This window comes from Pyrgilauda ruficollis, unplaced genomic scaffold (genome assembly GCF_017590135.1).
Source record: "Pyrgilauda ruficollis isolate IOZ18807 unplaced genomic scaffold, ASM1759013v1 scaffold79, whole genome shotgun sequence".
NCBI classification, from domain to species: Eukaryota; Metazoa; Chordata; class Aves; order Passeriformes; family Passeridae; genus Pyrgilauda; species Pyrgilauda ruficollis.
This window is the reverse complement of record NW_024529821.1, coordinates 3,590,535-3,610,376: the sequence shown is the minus strand read 5'-3', so window position 1 is coordinate 3,610,376 and position 19,842 is coordinate 3,590,535. Positions and strand designations below refer to the sequence as shown.

The window sequence follows — 19,842 nt, the reverse complement described above, 5'->3', positions numbered from 1 at the left end:
ACTTGACTTCTCTAATTATAAAAATTAGGACATTCACTTCTGAATAAAGGCAAGATAACAACACTGTAACTGGAAGAGCAAAAGAATATATTCTTAACAGAGTTAGTTCGTGACACTGAAGTTTCCTGCTGAGGAGACTAAAAATGAACTGATTTAGCAATTTTTCTAAGATATTAAGGTTAAATGCACAAGTGCTTGGGGGATAATCCATTTTTCATCCTTAGGACCTGAACTGGGAACGGCATTACTCACCCTCCCCAGCACAGGGTGCTGGCTGGCTCCCAACATGCTCTCTCTTCTCCCCCCAGGCTTCTTCCAAAGCTTCGTTTTCAAGCTGACAGCTTGAAGAGTTTCACTGGTACAAAGGTACATGAACTGCTCACATACAAAACCCTCCAATTCCTTTATTCATGTTTTCAGGATGTATGTGGTACGTACAATTAACATTACACCAGCTACAGCACCTCTTGCAAGAGGTACCTCAACACAAGTATCCCAGAGCACCAACACAGACACAGACACTACAATATCACTTTGAAATGATTTCCCCCCCCCCCCCCTTCTTTTTTTTTTTTTTTTGTTTTTTTTTGTTTTATTTAATCTTGACAGCTAGGGCTTCTGAGCTGTTGGAGATTCTTTGTGGCAGATCCCCTAGTGCAGTGGCACTGGTGTAAGAAGGCTGCTTTAGACACTGGAAGGTCAGGATGAGAACTGAATGGGGTAGCTGAAAGAGGTGCCATTTCCACTGCTGGAAGCTTGGCTGCTGTCTGGGTCCACAGCTGTATGCCAGCCTCCTGGAGCCCCCTGCACAACCTCCTGCCTTACAGGTGTGTCCAGACCTGACACATCAGGAGTTGAACAGTGGGACTGGAAAGACTTTAAAAAGGGATGAGCCTGAGAGAAATCTTTGTTCATTATGACAAGATCAAGGACAATCCCTTCAGGTCACCAGGCTTCATGTGTCCATCTGTTCCCTAAACTCATCCTTTTTTATTCCGATGCTCTGCTTAAAAATAAACCCAAACTACAAAAAGGTTCAGCTCCGTTCTGTACACGTTCTCCATTTCCAAAGTCATTAGTCTGCGTTCAAACCTTCTCCTTTCGCTTCAATTTGGACACTTTCTTGACAGTTCCATTCTTGTTTAGAAGCTTCAAAACACGATCCTTGTGATCCAAGACCTTTAGCATGGAGTCTCGAGCCTCATTGATTTGATCCATCACGAGTTTACACCTCTGCATGTTCCCCTGAAAGGAAACACTTGTCATTAACCACAGAATGCCTGCTCTGAGCAATGCCTTCCCATTTCCCTACCTGTGCCCCTTGTAGCTGATGACACAGGAAGTGAACCCACGTGGGGTTGTTTAGGTCAGCTCTAGCTTTTACTAACAGCAGTAGGATGCCTTGTAACCAAGGGTATGGTTTTGGGTTGGGAGGCCACAGGACCCACCTGTATCAGCTCATTGATTCGATGCAGGTCGTCATCGGTCGCTGCCTTTTTCTTAGGAATGAGTCCCTCCTGCAGGGCAGTCAGTCTCTCATACACATCGTGCTCCAGGTTTGTCTAAAAGACATCAGCCCTTCATGAGAAGGGTCACTGCCAAGCTGGCAAACACTTGCCCATGTTAACACAGAAACAGTGATAATCCATTCCCCTCTCAGCTGCTCGTGTCAGTGATTCAGAAGATGGAGCCTCTGACAAAATGTGGCACTATCATTCCTTTTAACATCCTATTTACAGGATTGCTCCTCTTCTGAAGAGACATGGATCCTACCACAACTGCTTCCCCTACTGCTCACAATACTATTCCAGGAATGCAGAGGTTTTGGGGAGTTTGGTGCTAAAATGCAGAGCACCTACCTCACCCCCAACCTGAAACAGAAGCATCCAGGAATGTGGATCAGTGCTGCCTCCTCAGATCAGCCGCACCATCCCAAACAGACGCTTCTTCAGACCTGTGCATCAGCAGGAGGGAGTTGCCAGTTTTGATCATCTGTACAAAATACATCAGCTCTTATGTCTGGATCAAAACCAACACTCCAAGTTTCCAAGCCACTTATGCCACATTCCTGAGAAAGGGGAAAGCATGTCCCACTCCCTTTGGGCACTACACACCAGCTCCTTTAGGGCATCCCAATGTACTGAGTTTGTAAGAATGTCTTCCTGTCTTACACAGCTTCATGTTCCCCCATGTTGCAGGAAGCTCCAAGCCCCATGCACCTACCAGCTGTAGTAGCTGCGCTGCACAGAGATGGACCTTCCACCCTTGTGCACGACAGGACACACCCTTCTGATTGGCAATCTCCTGCAGCATGGCCTTCTTCTCTTCTGTCACCAGGAAACACAAGAATACAGTAGTCAAATTTCAGGAGTTGGCCAGGCCTCTCCTCTCAAACCACAATAACCCAAGTTCTGCTCCCCCTACAACCTAATAAATGACAATGAGCAATATTTTGATTCAGACAGGAAAGTGACTTCCCCTCTGCCATGTACCTGACTGCTGCTCTCACTGACTAACAGGCTATCTGTACTTTCAGCAAGATTATATCATAACCCATTTTTGTCTCCTTTAAAGAATGTAGTGCTCAATGTTTCAAGCACCTGGCACAAACAAGTAAATGGTCCATCTTGTACTATTTTTACTCTCTCCTAGATGTATTTGCACAGTTGTGAAAACCGAGTCTCCTAAAAAATTCTAAAATACTAGCTGAAAAGTCTGGAAGACAGTATGTGATCTCTGATTTCCTTGTATTAGGTAAAAAAGTCTTCTTTAAAAGCCCATTTGGTACTCGACAAGACTAGTTATATTAAATATAGAATGTCTGTGATTAACTGGCAAGTGTCAGGTGGCCAATGAGAACACTCCGCTGCAGCCTGTCACCACAGCACGCCACTTTTATAAGGATACCTTTTGTGAGCACGTTTCTATCACTGCACAAAAGCAGATCCATCAATAACCAGACCATGTTTTCATTTACAGAACCACAGCTGATTCAGTGCTGCCTCCTTCCCTTCCCTTCCCTCGTGCTCCCTGCACAGACTGACCTTTGACGCGGACGTCGCTGTACCTCTGGAAGTGGTGGTAAGCAGCTTTCCAGGGGTTGCGGTAGTGCCGCAGCAGCGTGATCGGCGGCCTGGGACGCACGGGGACGTATCTCACACCTTCCTCATCTGCAGAAGGAACCAGAACTGCATTATCATCCAGCAGTGAAAGCAGGCTGGCATCCACAAGAGCTCCAGCAGCAGGTCGGTAAGTGCCGCCTCATACAAAACGGTGTGTTGAGAAAATTCATTTTCCCTGACATTTTCCCAGCCCTATACAAAAAGTGGTGAGGAACAGATACTTGGATTCTCTATTACTTATATTTAGGAAGTGGAAATGTGACAGAGCACCTTCTCTGAGAAACAAACAGAACAGAAAATACAGACCCCTGAATAAAGACAAAGACATCAGAGATGTCATTACCTATATACTCCTTTGGAGGAGACTTTCGTTTCTCTGCCTTCACCAGCAAACTTTTGGCAGTGGATTTCTCATCATCAGTGCTGTTTGTTTCCATCATGTCCCCTTCCTCTGTGGAGATGACATGCTGCTGCTTACGGGGCTTCTTCCTTGGTGAGGCACCAGGTGGCAAATCGCTTGGAGGCATGGAAAGATTGTTGGCCAGCAGTGCCAAAGATGGAGACACAGTACTTGTTGTCAAAGGAGGGACTGCTGAGAGGACGAAAGAGAAGAACCCAACCATCAGCAGTGGGAAGATAAGGCACTGTTTGAACACTACCTCCAACACTAGGTCCTGTTTCAGCACAGTGTGAGGGATGTGATGTGCACCAACAGACCAGATATTAAGCCAGCAATAATTATTAGGACAAGCCTATAAGCTGAAGTCTTTAGTGTCTCATATACATAAAGAATGAGAGCAGAGCCAATTGTGTCTCAGTTGCTTCATATTTGAAGCTTATGTTAATTCAGTGTTACAAAAAGGAGTCTCGCTAACATCTGTCTGTGTTACTGTAAAAAACCCCTCTGTATGTACACCAGCACAGGTCACTGTCATAGTAAGCAAATCCCTACTCTCTCCTGATAGGAGGGTCAGATGGAATCAAAGCAGGACTGCAGCACTCTGCTTGCAGGAGTTTGCTTGTACTGCCAAGCTGTCAGCACTGCTCAGCAGGTCACTGCACCAACACACCTGGGCAGCTGGCAGCAGCATGGCAGGTAGTCTGAGGGAACACTCCCTGAACTTGGAAGGACAATCAGCCATGACTAAGGCTGCAGCACAAAATTTCTGGAATGGGATCTCTTGACAGTTTGGGTACAAATGGTGGGAAGAGACAGAAGACCCCCAGAGCTTAATGCTATCTGCCCATGCTCCAGACACATCTGCAGAAGGTGCTGCTTTCTCACAGGACAACACACAGCTTCAAGGAGAGTGCTAAAACCAACAGCTAAACCTGAACTTTGAAATCCATGAATGTGGGATGCATTCCTGTCACACTGCCACTATATAGTGCCCAATAAAATCTGTAAGGATCTGCATTTATTGACCATGCCATTTGATAGCAACTATGGCCAAGCTGGATAAGTAAGGCAATATAATGAACATTTTGAAAAGTTCTAGAGAAAAATATGCATGAATCACACGAGGGCCCTAGGAAGTCCTACTGTGGCCATGAATTCCTCACATACAAGAAAGCCACTGGACCTGAACAGTAGGATTTGTAAACAAACTGAATTCAACTGAGCTGTTCCATAATATGTCAGTACCACTGCTGAGCATGAGCATTTTAGCAAGGAATTCACACAGACTCTTTGGAGCTGGATCATTTGAACATGAACAAAGCAGCCACAATAAGAAGTGATTTCATGGGAAATTAGGAAAAAGGCAAAAAAGATCTTTATAAAGCATACAGGAACTCTGGTGCTCTGTACTACCACGGAAGAGATGTCCTTTCATTTTCAAGATGAAACTGTTGAAAAACCCTCCTAATCCTCTACTGTCTCAAAACCAAAAAAAGCAACCTGATGATTCCCAGCCACGTACCAGATACCGGCCGCATGATGTCCATAGGCTCCATCTCCTCTTTGATTTTGATCTCTGGTACCACAGGCCCCAGCACCGCTGACAGGGCCCCGCTCATGGTGGAGGGAGGAGCAGGAGCTGCCACGATGGTGGTGGAGGTGGGAGGAGCAGCTGCCACAGCTCCTGGGATGGTGGACAGGGCTGCTGCAGGCTGGGAGGTGGGGCTGGCAGCTGCGATGATGGTGGGGATGGCAGAGGGGGGCTGCTGGGAGCTCGGGGGCACCGTGATGGTGGGCTGCTCGCCACCTTGGTTACACACCGCCTCCATAGACACAGGCACTGGGGTGGCCATGGACACGTGGATCTCGGGCTTTGGCTTGCCACTGTAGCACAAATAAAAGCAAAGAGAAGTGAAATTAACTGTATCTCAGGTTGTGAGCACCCAGCACAAAAGGAAATGAGCCAAACTGCAGCCAGACTATTCAGTTTTTCCTGCAGCCACTTGGTGCAGAAAAGCATTTAACAACAGGAGAAGACTTAATCTCAGTTATATTTCCTCCTCCTCTCCCTTTCCAATCTGTATTGATTACAGACTAATCTAATCTTTCTATCTGTATTGATTACAGATACTACTTTTTTCCATTCACTGTGACAAACAAATCTCATTACTAATTCCAGGTAACTTCAAAATACTTGTAAAAGGATTAAAACAGTTTTACAATGCAGCCAAGAGGAACTTTTACCCAAAACTGTACTGGCCCCATCCTCTGCAGCAGCTCACACTGTGGCTTACAGTTATGAAACAACAAATTGTAAAGCCACTGAACTCAAGTGAAGCAGGGCATTTACCTTTCCTCAGAATTAATTTTTAAGTACTATAGAAAAAGTTTTGAGGCCTATCTCCCCTTACAACAGCAGAGGGTTTTTGTTTGTTTCTGTGAAAGCTCATCAGCACAGCTTTTAAAGATAATTTCCTCAGCTTCACAAACAGCAGAACTTGTCAAGGCTGTTGGAGTTTGTAACAAAATCAAAAAAGATTGTTTCCCAAAAGAAAGAAAAATGCTCCAACAGCCAAAGAACACAACTCAAACAAATATAATGGAACTATTAGGCTGCAGTTGGCTGTTCCCTAAAGTCTTACCCAGCAGGCCTTGGTGATCCAGACGTGCTTCGCATCGTGCTCTCCACACGTGTGCTGGCCACTTCAGGGGGCTGAGGGGGAATTAAGCTTTTCCGGACTGCCAGCCTGAAAGAGACACACAGATCTAGGATTCCCACCTCCCTGGTGCAAAGACAAACACCCCTGAGAGCAAAGAAATCAGCTCTCTTACGCAAACCAGGACAGGAGTTATGGCTGGAGCACTGCTCTCTGTCTTCAGTGTAACCAATTCACTGCACAAAGAGTCTCATTTTACTTTTCAAATTAGCTACTTTATTTTCTTTTAAAATAAAAGATAAGTTGCTCTGGCCTAGTCTCACTCAATTTAGGGCTTCTCTAAGAATGCCAGCTTTACTTTCATCTTGTCAGTGAGAACACTTTGCTGCAACTGCCAGGCTCCAGCAGTGGACAAAGGGGTCTGGCCATGCCACTGTCCAGCACTCCTGCTTCAAGACTGAGCAAATCATCTGGAGCTAAACAGTGCTCACATGGGCATCTGCTCCTTCCAGGACCTCAAGGCCTGAGTGTGGATATTACGATGGTAAGGTGGATTAAGGTCTTTTAGATACTATTTAGTGTCCCCTGAGACCAAAAGTCAAACTGCTATCCAAAATAATCAACAAATTGAAATGGTCTTTCGTGATCTACCTGACTCTTTAACTTCTCTTTCAGTTTTACAGCCTACAGCTTCTCTGCCTTAAAAAAGGTTTCCACCCACATAAAAAGTATGCAATTTTAATCTCACAGGACACATTAGTGCCACACATTTTCAGTTGCTAGCTGGGAGGGAATGCATTGTTAATTCTAAAGCTGTCTCTTGCCTCTTTATTAAGGCATTTAAAAATAGACAGGCAACATAAAATATTTTAAGAGTTTTAGTTACTCCCTCCCTTTTTCCTAATCAGATTTCACAGCAGGGTACTAATCCTATCCTTTCCTCTCATCCACATATTCTTCCAAGAAAAGCACTGAAGAAAAAGCACCCAATTCTAATTTTAGGAGACTATGAACTCTTTCTTATCACACTAAGCAAGAAAGCCTCAAATCCACTTTCTCTCAAAAGGTCACTTTCAAGACCTAGGAGACAAACTGTCCTTCTCATTTTATTACTGACACTACAGAAAACTATATCCTGCCCTGGGGGAGGAAAAGCACTGTTTCACTGATCAGCAGGTTACTTGCAACCACTGCTGACTGAATAATCTGCTGGAGTATTCCTTATCTCCACTGAAATGATTCCATTTGGCTGGGCTGGATTGCAGGGAAGTGTCACCCCCGTGTCACCTTCAGTTCCACTCACCCATCCGTGGCTGGCTTCTTGCGAAGGATGCTGGGGCGTGGGGAGGAGCCCTGGGCTGGAGCACTGGCACTGGCACTCTGGTTGTGGGTTTGCACAACTGTAGTTGCTGCAGAAGCAGTGTTGAATGTGTTGCTAATAGGATTGGCTACAATGGTGGCTCCATCTGCCAAGACTACTGCTGGGAAGGATGGACATGGACACAGCAGAGACAAAAACAGACAGAAAGTGGAAAGCAGCAGTTACTTAAGGGAATGTGATGACAAAGCAGGTGTCTGCAGAGCGTACGTTGTACATTCTCTGAGTCCCTCAGTCTCTAACTGCAGTGCTTTCAGACTTCTTTGTAAGCAGTGCTTTTGCCACGAGCAATTTGATCACTGAACCTTCTGCAGGGAAGAAGGAAAATACTTCCTGCCTAACAACCATTTCTAGGGAAATTATATTTTCCAGAAGACAAGGAAAAGGCAGAAATCACTAGGGAGATCACCAGCACAAGTGGGTCAACAGAGCAACACTTCTGGTAGAGCCCATGTGGCAACACATGGCAGCTTTATGTAAGTGACATCAGCTGCGTTTGCATTCTGACCTTCTGCCAGAGCCTGTTTGGCCAACTGAGGGATGCAGAGCATGTGGACAGCCAGGAAGTCACTGTGCAGTGCCTGCCAGCTGTGCAACAGCATCTTCTCTTGGATGCTATATCCCATTCCTCCAGTAAGCTCTTGGGGCTTCATCAGACCAATCACTTATAATGGTCTCTGTCGCAGCTCAAGGTCAGGTTACCAACAGCAGAACTCTCTCCTGGCTGTACTCTAATTGCTCCTGGGATCTGATGCACAGCCAGAGAACATCACTCACTTGTAAATTACTTTTGCTACAAGGCCTTACTGAAGGTATTTGTCTAAGCTCAGGCACTACCAGTCTTTTGCACTCAAGTAACCCATCCAAGGCTACCCACACCTAGCAGGCTTTAAAAATAAATCAGTTCAGAAACAGCCAACAAGTATTTGCTGGGAGAGTATGTGCATGGATGTATTCAGTGTCCACCTCTGGACCACAGACACTGTAACAACATCACCAGTCAGAGCCACACGTGCAGGACAGCAGCTCAGCTGCTCTGTCTCGCTCTGGAGCAAGGACTTGTGCTCTTACCTGAGGTCTTGGTGTCGCCCGGTGGCTGCTGGGCACCGATGGGTGCCGGCTGCAGCCCCTGCGCGCCCATGGGTGCGGCAGGGTGCAGTCCTTGGGTCCCGATGGGCGCTGGCTGGATGCCCTGGGCACTGATGGGGGCGGGCTGGATGCCCTGGGCACTGATGGGGGCGGGCTGGATGCCCTGGATGTGCCGGGCGTGGGATGCATCCACTGTCATCAGCTGCATGGGGTTCAGGTGCACGGTGGAGGCCACTCCCACGCCGGTCTGAGCCGTGATGGCCGAGTTGGGCGCCTGGGCTGAAACTGAAGCAGCACACACACCTCAGCAGCAGGTCACCTCGGCTCCCCCTCCCACCACTTGCTCAAATGCACAGACATTTTTCTGCTTTGAAAAATTAATTTGCCAGTCTGCTTGTTGCAGTAGTAAATATGAGAGTAAGGAAGACTGTCTGCCAGAGGAATTAATTACTGCTGATCTTAATTATATTTTTTATTTGTAATTGCAGCAAGAGAGAAAAGAGCAGTTTAACTCTGCTTTTAAGTAGACTCAAATTACAGTCTCAGAATGCTGTACTCTATTTTTGCTCACTATCCTATTTTACCGTGCTCGTAAGTACCAACACTTGGCTTTTTCCCCTGCTTAAAAAATAGACTAAAAGCAATCAGAAACCTAAGTAATTTCTTGTTGCCTGAAGATGACTCAACTCTGAAGCTGAACACAACCTTATCTGGCCTCAGAACAGGCCAGATATAACAGGGATCCAGTTATAGACTGGATCACACAGCTCAAATGAACAACATTATCTTTTAGTGGCAGAACAATGTTCCCAACAATACAGCTGCTCTAAGTAGCTCAACCATTTAAATAAATCCACAGCTCTAAACAACTGATTCCATCTTTTCAGATCCACCATACAGTGTACTACAGTTCTCTCATGCAGCACTTAAATAATACTTTTGGATCACTTTTGGATCTCCAGATTTCCAGGCTCTGCAGAGCTGCACCAGGATTTCTGCAGCCACGCACAGAATTCAAGTGTGAACTTGCCAACAATGGCCTTGCTTGCTAACAATGCAGAACAAGCTGGTTTTATCATTGTCACAGGATTTCCATCAAGTTCTTGTGCTGACAAGACACTCTAAAAACAGGCATCAAAAACTGAACCCGGGTCCCTGAAAACAGCTCTGTATAAAGTGTGGCACATTTATTCTCTTGGTCAAAACACTGCTGTTGCAAAACTTTCTATCCAACAAAATCCTTTTAGAATACTAAGTAAAGCACAACCAGCATTTAGAAAACCAAAGCCAACATTCTTCCTCTAAAATTCTGCATTAACTCTCCTTATCTCTGAACTTTTAAAGAGTCTCCTCTGAAATCCTCTGTACCCTCACCCAGCTGTGCTCAGCATAGGTGTACCTTCCTCCTCATACCCTGAATGCTCTAAGCTGCCACCACCAGCTGCCATAATTAATACCTTCCATGGATAATTAATATCTTCCATGGATTCTTCAAATCAATTTAACATGTTAATTAAGTAAACTGTCTCTGTCAATAAGCTCCTGATGAAGAACACACATCTGCATTTATAAAAGTGACCATTAGCCTACCAGCAAACCAATATCCCTCCAGAACTGGAACCCCTGACTGTGCAATTATGTTCTGTCAGGGAAAGTTCAGATTGGATATTAGGAAAAAATTCTTCACATACAGGGTTGTTAAGCCCTGGCACAGGCTGCTCAGAGGAGTGATGGAGTCCCCATCCCTGGCAGTATTTAAAAAATGTTCACTTGGGAAAATGGTTTAGCGGTGGCTTTAGGAGTGCTGGATTAATGGTTAGATTTGATGATCTTAAAGGTCTTTCTCAACCTAAAGAACCCCATGATTCTACACTTTCCTGTTCAACAAATGGGCTTTGCCACCTCCCAGTCCTTCTAAATTTCCTCTGTACTGCTCACAGGTGTCATGCTGCCAGCAGACACAGATATTCCATCAAAATCCACATCATGCATGTTCTTGCAGTCTGGATAGTGGAAATGATCACATTATAGAGAAAGCCCTAAACAACCTGGTAAGGTAAAAGTGTTCCAAATTTTGTCAGAGAATGACATAAGTTTGGGTTGTGAATCTTTTTTTGACTGCAAATTACTGTAACTGTTCAAATACATTAATTTCTCCATTTTTCTCAACAGAACACTAATACAAGGGTGCAATGCAAATTAGTTTTTCCCTTTTTGGTTCAGGTTTCTCTCTCAAACTGTACACTCACATGAAAAGATATTAAAAAAGCTTATCAGAACACCAGGGAATGAAGATGCACTGAAGAGTTAGCTTGGTTTGGAGGAGCCAAACTGTTTTGATTTGTAGACTCAAAACTTTTACTTATAGACACAGAACCTTTGGGATATCAAATATGAAACTCCCCAAAAACCAACAAATCATTAGAGACTTTTGTGACTAATTGTCAGAGTCAAGCAGAAATCCTTTTAGTTGCTTCCACCACTGGAGCACATCCATGAGCTGCAAGCTCAGCAAACCCCGAGGCTGCCTGCCCCAGCTGGGCTTACCTGGGTACTGGCGGATGGTGGACACGGAGCTGGTGATGGGGGTGTAGGTGTGGGCAGTCAGAGGGTAGGCAGAGGGGGGGTACGTGGGTAAGAAATACTGGAACTGGACGGGCACCGACTGCCTACAGGCATCAAAGAGAGCACGTGTTACACAGAGTTCAACAGGTAACCTTCAACCCCTGCCCTTCAGCACTTGGTGCTTCACAATCTCATCTAAGCTACCAGTTATCTCAACTATCATAATTGATTCAGAACTGCCAAATCCCACCCCCACCTCCGTTTTTATGTTATTTCCACCACAGCAGAAGGTAGAAAAGCAGCAGGGCTCCCACACCCTACTCACACACACTCTCATGGGTAGAGCTGTTGGTTCTGCCCACCTGTTGTCATTTCTGGTTTCCATGGCTACTGGGTTTGGAGACGCCCGGTGGCTGGACAGAGGTATGAGGTTACTCCTCTCTGCTGTGTAATCAGACTGGATCCGGGGAGAAGTGTGGGTGATTTGCTGGGGAACCACTTTAGCTGCATAAAGACAAACATGTCATCAACTGACAGTCAAAGGAAAGGCTAGTAAACACTGCAAAGCAAGATCAATAACCTTGTCAAACAAAGCAACCAACACTACTCCCTTCCCTCTCAACCCAAAGCAACGCACCCCATCCACAAATGACTTCCTACCCACAACAGGCCAAAAGGAGAACAGAGCATTTCTCATCAATTTCTATCAGAATGGATGGATATTCTAAATACATATATAAATTATACTTGCTAACAAAGTCACTTCAGTGCTCAGATTAAGTTAAATTTTTTAGGATCAGCCCAAACCATTCTGATGTCAAGAAAAAGTTATCTGAGTTTTGAAAGCAGAGATCAAGGCAAATGAGACCAAGGCAGACAAGTGTCTGCAGACAGAGGCCACAAAAAGGAAGAAAACACCTACAAGAACTTTACAAGAAACACTGATGTATGAGATACAATTTCACTCTTTGAAAATTTATGCTTGGAGAAGAGATTGCAAGATTTTAAAAGAACAAGGAGGTCAGCAGGAAAACCGACAAAAGGAAATTTATACTGTTCTGTAGGAAACATCTCAGGCATATTCCACATTGAAGCAAATAAAATTCCCACCTTCAGGCCTTTGTGTTTTTACATTCAAGTGAACACACTAATCAAATCCAGCTAGGCTACACCTGACACTTCAAGAAGCACATGAAGTAACTTACAAAATCAACTATGAAACCACAGTCTATCACCAAGCAGTTAAAACTTTTAGAGTATCCAATGCAGGTTTTGAAATGCCAGAAGGCCCAAGTTTGTCTAAAAATTCAACAGAGAAAGTAAATGAGCCATTTTATTATCTACTCCTGCTAGAACATCTATTTCTTCCTGATATTAAAAAACATTAGAATAGCAGACTGTTAATTGGTTTCTCCCAGTGTGAACTGATTTTCTTTCCTTCCTTAATTTGCTAACATGCACAAACACTTCCAGCATACAGAGAAAAATTGAAGCACGAGGTACACACTTTTCTGAGAACTGAAATCACTCACCAACTGGGATGTTTGAGGTTGTGACAGCTGTAGCATGGGAAGAATGTGAGGGCATTGTCATGGTAACAATGGTGCTTGTAGGCGCTTGGGTGTGAGATACAGAACCTGAAGGAAAAAACCAAACTTAATAGGAGATCTTTCCTTGGAGCCCTACCATGCCAGCGTGTCCATATCCTAAAGAGGGCAAAACCCCCAAACCAGACAACCTCCCTGAAAAACTCAGTAATTTCACTCCTGAAGCCTGCTCATGCACCTCCAAATGCAGTCTTTATCATGAAAAAAGACTTGCTCAACAATGATTGGGCTCTAAATTCAAAGAAAGCCAACAAAAAGCAACAAACCCCAGCCCTCACGATGCTCCCACAACACTATTAGGAATACTCACCAGCTGTGGTTGCTGAAGCAATGGTATTTGTTGCCAAAATAGGTGCCACAGTTGCTGCTGCCACAGGAGTACCAGTACTGAAAATGGTTTTCTATGAAAAAAAAATCTTGAAGTTAGAAGACTACTAAATGTAACATCTATCGTTAGTATGCAATCATCTTGCAGTGACCATACAGAACATTAATTTCTAACTCTTCTCCAAAATGTGATCTTAGCCTGCAAGCTATAAACAAGTGTCAAGAAGCAGCAGGAGGTTTTTAGCTGCCTGCAGCTTACCTGGGCCATGGTGTGGAGCTGTGGTTTCTGGGCGCCTATGGCAGGGTGCGAGGGCAGCGTGATGCGCGTGGCCGTGTCCCGCGGCTGCGCCGGCCGCTGGATGCTGATGGCTGCAGAAGGGGGGTGCTGCTGGATGGACAGCGTGGGGCGGCTGCAGAGCAAGGAAAGTGATCATCAACAACCTTCTGGAGGCTGAGGATGGGAGATGTAACACAGGCACACACATCAGGCCTCAGTGTCCTCCCCGGTGACAGCAGCGCTGTTGTCAATCACGTGGCAAAGCAACGTAAGGAACTGGAGCTACACTGCTCTGTCCTCATCTGCCCTATGCACCCAGCCAGGAGTTATCATAACCCTTATCAGCTGACCTTCATCTCAGCATTCATGTATCACTTTTCACTGTGTCTTCATAAAAAATAAAGGCCAAATACCCACAAGTTCCTGCAACACAAACTCTGCTGTCCAGGAAGCAGGACTACAAAAATGATTCATTTAGGTCTTTCCTTCTCATAATATAGAGCCCTTTTACCCATATAAATGGGTATAAGTTTATGCTCATACCCATTTTTATTCACAGAACTGCAAGGAGTTGCACTGTGCAAGCATTACTCTGTTGGTTTTATATCATCCCACAAGTAGAGGATTATCAGCTCAGGCTGATGAACATTTCCCCTTGCTGCAATTTCTGTCAATACAGAGTTTCTGTAGGTTTTACCTGAGGGTTGACTCTGTGGCATGCGCTGCTGTTGTGGTTATAACAGGGGACTGAGCTCTCGTGGCTGAGACAGTTGCCACCACTGCAGGAGGAATAGTGCTTGAAGTTGTCACCGGAGGACGAGACTATTAAAAAACCAAAGAAGTGTCAAAGAAAGAACATTCAGAAAGGAAATTGTGCTGTTTGGAGAACAGCTAGGAATTCCTTGATTAAAACTGGCTTCCCTACACCTCACCACTAAGTTTTGGCATTCTGAGACATTTCCAGTCTTCCTGAATTGATCTGCAAGCTCCTAAGCAGAACTGTCCTGGTTTTCAACACACATACAGCACAGGAACCAGTGAGCAACAAAGTTAACATGACTGGATCCCTTGAAGGTCTTTAGGAAAAACCTCAAAGGTGAGTTCCCTTCAGAATGAAAAGAAAAGAAATTCCCGTACACACGAAGTTAGAGGTGATTGGGATCCTAAGTGAAAGCACAATGGGAAGATGTTTAACCCTCTGTCCCAGGGCTAAACACTAGCACTGCTGTAGGGAGACAAGATCTACCATCTTCTCCTTATACAGGTACAAAAGCCAAGATATACAGAAGCATATTATAGTGAGACTTCAAAAATTCTACATCAATTCATATATTGAACAATAAATCAATACCAGCACATTGTGCTGGACCTTTCAGACTTTAAAACTTGAGCGTATCTGAATGAAATTGTCTTCCCAGTTTCTAAGCACTTTGGAGCCAGATTAAAACCCACCAAGTCTTTAAGGAAATACAGAAACTAGACCTGCAAGAGAGCTGACAGCAGCTGCAGCCAGTGCACAGAAATAAACAGAGGTTATACATTACAGCGAGTGCCAGGAAACGTTTGGAGCAGGGGGTCAGTGATGTGCAGAGCTGCCTGGCTGCTACCTGCCTGGATTGGCTGGTGGATGATGTGCTGAACTGCTGGCTGGGCTGCAGCTGCATTTGGCAACTGGGACGCTGGTCTCAGGACTGTGGTTACTTTAGAGCTGGACATCACTGCAGCAGCTGCTGCACCTGGGGAAGAAACCAAGCGTGTTAAAATTCAGCTCCATCACAACCACAGACAGACCCTGACATCAGCTGGCATTTCAGTTTTAATGCATTTCATATTCAGGGCAGTTCATGGTGTTGGTGTAAAAATAAGGCTTTCAACAAATATACATAAGGTTTATAAAAGCATGTGTGGAGGGGTAGGTCTTACTTTAAATTAATTTGCTTTAGAGGTATTTCTTATTCCTCTATAATAGCCTTTTATTGCAAATGCCATGTTTTCTTATGCCAAGCTATGGAAGTCAGTAGAAATAATTCAGTTTGATTACTGGGCCAATGTGTAAATGAGTCACTTGATACCAGCAATGATCTCACTGCAGCTGATGAAGTTCAGAAGAAAAATACACTTGCAAAAGAAGGTAACTAAAAGAACAACAAAACACCACACAAAACAAAACAAACAGCTACACCTCGCCACAAAAAAACAAGACCAAAACTCCACACCATTTAAACCTGCAATTGATTAATTTCTCTCCTGTCTGATGACTCCTGATCACAATAAATCACAGTAGCAGGCAAATAGCCTTGCAATCAGATGATGGACTGTATTGCATATCTCCTGTATGTGTCCTCCATTGAAATTACCTCAAAAGTTAATATTCAGACCCAGAGAAAAAGGGCAGGGAAAAAAAGAAAATGTGTACTGAGAGTCCAAGTCTGTGGCAGCTGTCCCCTCAGAAACAGGTGAACAACACTACTGTAGCTACAGATAAAGATCCACAGTCCTTCCACCTGCTCTAGTTAAAGAAGATTATGTTTTCGCTCACATCAATTTATTTTTCTTGAGTGAGTCAGCAAATAACATTGAGCATGAAAGGAAATAAAACTGACAAATGATACTTGGAATTCAGAGCAATTTAAAGCTGAACTGCAAACCTAACCCATAAGACTTTGAAAGCAAAGCTGCAGTCAGAAATCTGCCAGGCTGTACTGAGCACAGGGCTGCATTAAGGGACTCACCTCCTGTTTTACAAGCTGCAGCATCCAAAACCCAGGGAAACAAGAGCCTGTAGTTACCACCAGCATTTAACTCATGGGTAAATGCAAATGCACACAATATGATGTGATGGCATGCATAACAATGCACGAGTGGTCCTGTGACAGGGGGATACAAGAATGTGGCTCACAACTGCCCACGTGCCCCTGCCATAGGTGAGCAATACTTGCCACCCAAAATGTACATGCCATTTTGCAGGGCAGGAGTGTCTCTACCTGTGGATGTTTTTTCTTGAAAGTGTTGATTGTTTTAACAGCAAAGAATTAGAATAACAGATGTGCTGGTACCTGCCAGCATTTTAAACACTGTCACGTGGTCCTGCCCTAAATGGCTGAAGGCAACAGAATTCTTAAAAGGCCAGCAGTCACTCACTCATGCCAGCAGTTTTAACATCTGAAGAAACAGCTGCATTAGCAGTGAGGAGAGTTTCAGAGGTGTGGGCTAAATGCAGCAGCTGAGAGCCTGTGAGCAGAAGGCAGGGACAGCACAGCTGGATCTTTACCTCGGGGCAGATGAGAAGCTCCAATGTGCAGTGGAGGCCCAGGAGCACTGCTCCTGATGATGGACATCTGCACGTTGGTGGCCATGATATGATGCAAGTTACTGGGATGCCCCTGCAGAGTACAAGAACAAAACAAGTCAGCTGTGTTGACAAAAATCAGTGGCCATAGAATCACCATATCTCAGCCTCAGAGACAGAAAAGAGATTTTGGAGAAATATTTGGTGTACCAAGGCTGCATGCACTAAAAGCTGAGTGGAGAAAGAGGCAGGTGTTTGTACAGGATAAAGTTACAGAGCCTGCTGCCACTGGAAGATGCAAACACTTCTCTGTTTCACTGGTGTGTTTTGATGGTTGGTACTTGGGTGACAGTCACCCAGCAGCCACCCACAAACAGCCACAGAGTTGTCCCTTCTAGCATTGGTGACATTAAGGCATAGTTTCATACCACCTCTCCAATAAAGTTGAGAGAATGGTGGAAACCTGGCAAATGCTGGAACAAATTCTACTTTTTTATAATTCTAGACCTCCCAGGGTTATTAATGTAAGATAAATCCACTGGAATTGCTGCACATCCTTAGCCAGACTAACTCAAGTCCACCTAAAGGCACTTTATATAAAAACCCTGAGAGGCTTAGTAATGACTGTTCTGACAAACTGTTTTCAAACCAACAGGGCTGGCTCTGCAGCCAAGTTAGAGGTAAAAAAAAATCAAATCATTATTTATACAGACTCCCTCAAATTTTGTCTCCCCTAGTTCAGTAAGAACACAGTGCAAACCCATGAACTGTTCACTGGTCTCCTCTGATCTCCTCCCAGAGAAGCTGAAGAACCCTGCAATAATGAATGCCAGCACTTTCTCTACAGTAGAAATTCTCCAAGTGACACTGACACAGCAGGAGCTTTTAGGGAAAGACCCAGCTTTTGGGTATGGCTCTGCCATCACAGTCTGGCTGTGCTATCCAGCTGGATGATCCCAACAGATCAGCAGCTTTGTGAGGAGATGGTGATAACCAAGCCTGAAGTTTAATGGTCCAGGCAGAACTGATCCAACAACCAGCAGCACTGAATAGGGAAACCTGCTCTCTTTACATTCCCTCCTGCTGCAAAAGCCCACCTCAGCTGTACTTGTATTGATCTGAACATGCAGTGAGATGGAACAGAAAAAAACACCAAAAAACCAGACCTGTTGCCCACTGATGGTTGCCACAGGGATCGTTGGAGCCTGTGGTATGCTGCTTTCCATGGTCACAGTCACTTGCCCAGGGACCTTTGTGGGAGCTGAGAGAGTGGAGGGTGGAGCAGGAGCAATGGGCCGGCTGGGCATGGTGGGCTTCAAGGGAGGCTACAAGAAATGGAAAGACAGAAACATTGGCAACTTGAAATGAGAGCCCAGTGTTGAAAGAGCAATCATTCTGTGGGGTCAAAGCCTGAGGAGAAAGTTTATGTAAGTATGGCTAAATATTTGGAGAGGAAAGATACTGCACATTTGGTTATTCCAAACAAAGAAAGGGCATATTTTGTCCTGGAAATATGCAAGTTCTGGCATGGGTCATCAGTGGAATCTCTCAGGGCACTGGTATTGCCCTACAGACACTGGATACTAAACAGTTAACTTTATATCCTGCAGAGAAAATGGAAGACCTCAGAAACTGATTGAAATCACTGTTCTCCTCAAAGATAAACAAAATAATGCTGAAACACTAGCAAGTCTTCAGGGTATCATCTGGATCAGCCAAACCCACAAAGCACTGCACAGTTAGCAGAAGCAGGCAAGGAAAGCTTTAGAGTCAAAAGCAGGGAAAGTTTTGGTCTAATTTACTTTTTATCAACACTGACTCATACAGTTTGTATTTTTCCCCCCAATGAATCCTTTCATTACCTTCATAAGTCCATCTGAAAAAGAAAGTGGCACAGCTGGAGTCAAATGTGCTGGTGGTGCTGTCACTGTCACTGGGGCACCAGACTGGACAGGGTGGTGCTGTGTCAGCATCTGGACCTGTGGGTATGGCCGGACCACCACGGGCTCCTGCTTCTCCTCCCGGGGCTGGATGGAGCCACTGGGGCCCATGTGCTCCCTGGGAGCAACTTCTGGCTCACGACTGGATTCGTCACTCACTAGGGAGAAACAGAGAAAAAGGTCACAATTGTTACAAAGTTCGCTTTGGTCACCCACTAGGTCAGAGATGAGACATGGGAAATATCAAAATTAAAGAAGTTCAGCTTTACAATTAAACACATTTCAGTGGAGAACCAGGGAATTCTGGCGCTGCTTCTATCTGTTCCCCTCAGAACTGATGGGCTGGGCAATGCTGGGGCAACCTGGGGTCAACTCTGAGAAGTCCAACTAAACACCTTCTTTAAACACAGACTAACTTTTCTTTCAAGTGAAAAGTATTTAATTATCTAAGTAACTGCCATTAAATCCCAGATCAACCAGCATGAAAAATTGCACATGCAATGCAATATGTATCTGAACATCAAGCAGAGGACAGGTATAAAACCTCCTGAAGATGAAGCTGCTCCCCCAGTCACTTCTGAAAACCTGTCACCGCGGCAGGGACAGCAGGAGCTGGGATCACAGCTCCCGCTCCATTTCCAGCTCCACGAGATGCTCCCATGGCCGCTCGTCACTTCTGCTACGAACACAGAGGGCCGAGCTGAGCGGGACAGGCAGCAAGGGCAGCCAAGGTCCCGGTTCTGCCGCCGCTGTCCCGAGCCGCCCCCGGTGCTCTCGGCCCGCGGAACCGCGGCAGCTTCCAGCGCGGTCCGCGGGGCCGCCTCGCTCCTCCCGCCCGAGGCGGCACAGCGCGGGGCGGGGCGGGGTCCCCGGGATCGCTCCCGCCCCCGGAGCGCGGACGCGGGGCCGGGATGGCGCTTACCTGTGGCGGCGGGGGCGATAATCCCGGCCGAGCCGCTGGTGGGGATGGGCGGCGGCGCTGGTCCCAGCGGGGCGGGAGGCGCGCCCGAACGGGGGAACTGCTGCGAGCTCATGTCACCTGCGGGTGTGCAGCGCGGCCGTTATGTCGCGACACGCCGGGCCCGGCCGCCCCGACCTCCCTCCGTCCCTCCCGCTCTCCGGGCGCGGCCCCGCGGCCCCACCCACCCAGGCGCGCCCGCGCGGGCGGGTTCGCGCGGCGCCCGGCCAATG

The 19,842-nt window shown here is 45.8% G+C and overlaps 1 protein-coding gene across 5 annotated transcripts in view; it reads right to left on the bottom strand.

Annotated features, from left to right (window-relative positions):
• Positions 1–411: 411 nt before the first annotated feature.
• SAP130 (Sin3A associated protein 130) overlaps positions 412–19,842 on the bottom strand; it is a 19,841-nt gene continuing 410 nt past the window's right edge. For 2 of the 5 annotated variants that reach the window (XM_041486773.1, XM_041486772.1), the window contains exons 2-21: positions 19,574–19,690; positions 18,574–18,809; positions 17,878–18,036; positions 16,694–16,805; positions 15,034–15,158; positions 14,120–14,244; positions 13,405–13,555; positions 13,129–13,219; positions 12,744–12,848; positions 11,574–11,715; positions 11,194–11,315; positions 8,629–8,931; positions 7,483–7,660; positions 6,165–6,269; positions 5,045–5,406; positions 3,466–3,714; positions 3,045–3,170; positions 2,224–2,327; positions 1,449–1,562; positions 412–1,245 (exon numbers count right to left, since the gene is read on the bottom strand). In XM_041486773.1, the coding sequence (XP_041342707.1) occupies positions 1,087–1,245; positions 1,449–1,562; positions 2,224–2,327; positions 3,045–3,170; positions 3,466–3,714; positions 5,045–5,406; positions 6,165–6,269; positions 7,483–7,660; positions 8,629–8,931; positions 11,194–11,315; positions 11,574–11,715; positions 12,744–12,848; positions 13,129–13,219; positions 13,405–13,555; positions 14,120–14,244; positions 15,034–15,158; positions 16,694–16,805; positions 17,878–18,036; positions 18,574–18,809; positions 19,574–19,685 (3,180 nt within the window). In that variant the 5' untranslated portion in view covers positions 19,686–19,690 and the 3' untranslated portion in view covers positions 412–1,086. Of the gene's footprint in view, positions 1,246–1,448; positions 1,563–1,859; positions 1,993–2,223; positions 2,328–3,044; positions 3,171–3,465; positions 3,715–5,044; positions 5,407–6,164; positions 6,270–7,482; positions 7,661–8,628; positions 8,932–11,193; positions 11,316–11,573; positions 11,716–12,743; positions 12,849–13,128; positions 13,220–13,404; positions 13,556–14,119; positions 14,245–15,033; positions 15,159–16,693; positions 16,806–17,877; positions 18,037–18,573; positions 18,810–19,573; positions 19,691–19,842 lie in introns of all 5 variants that reach the window. The other 3 variants (XR_005956807.1, XM_041486775.1, XM_041486774.1) reach the window with 3 other exon arrangements.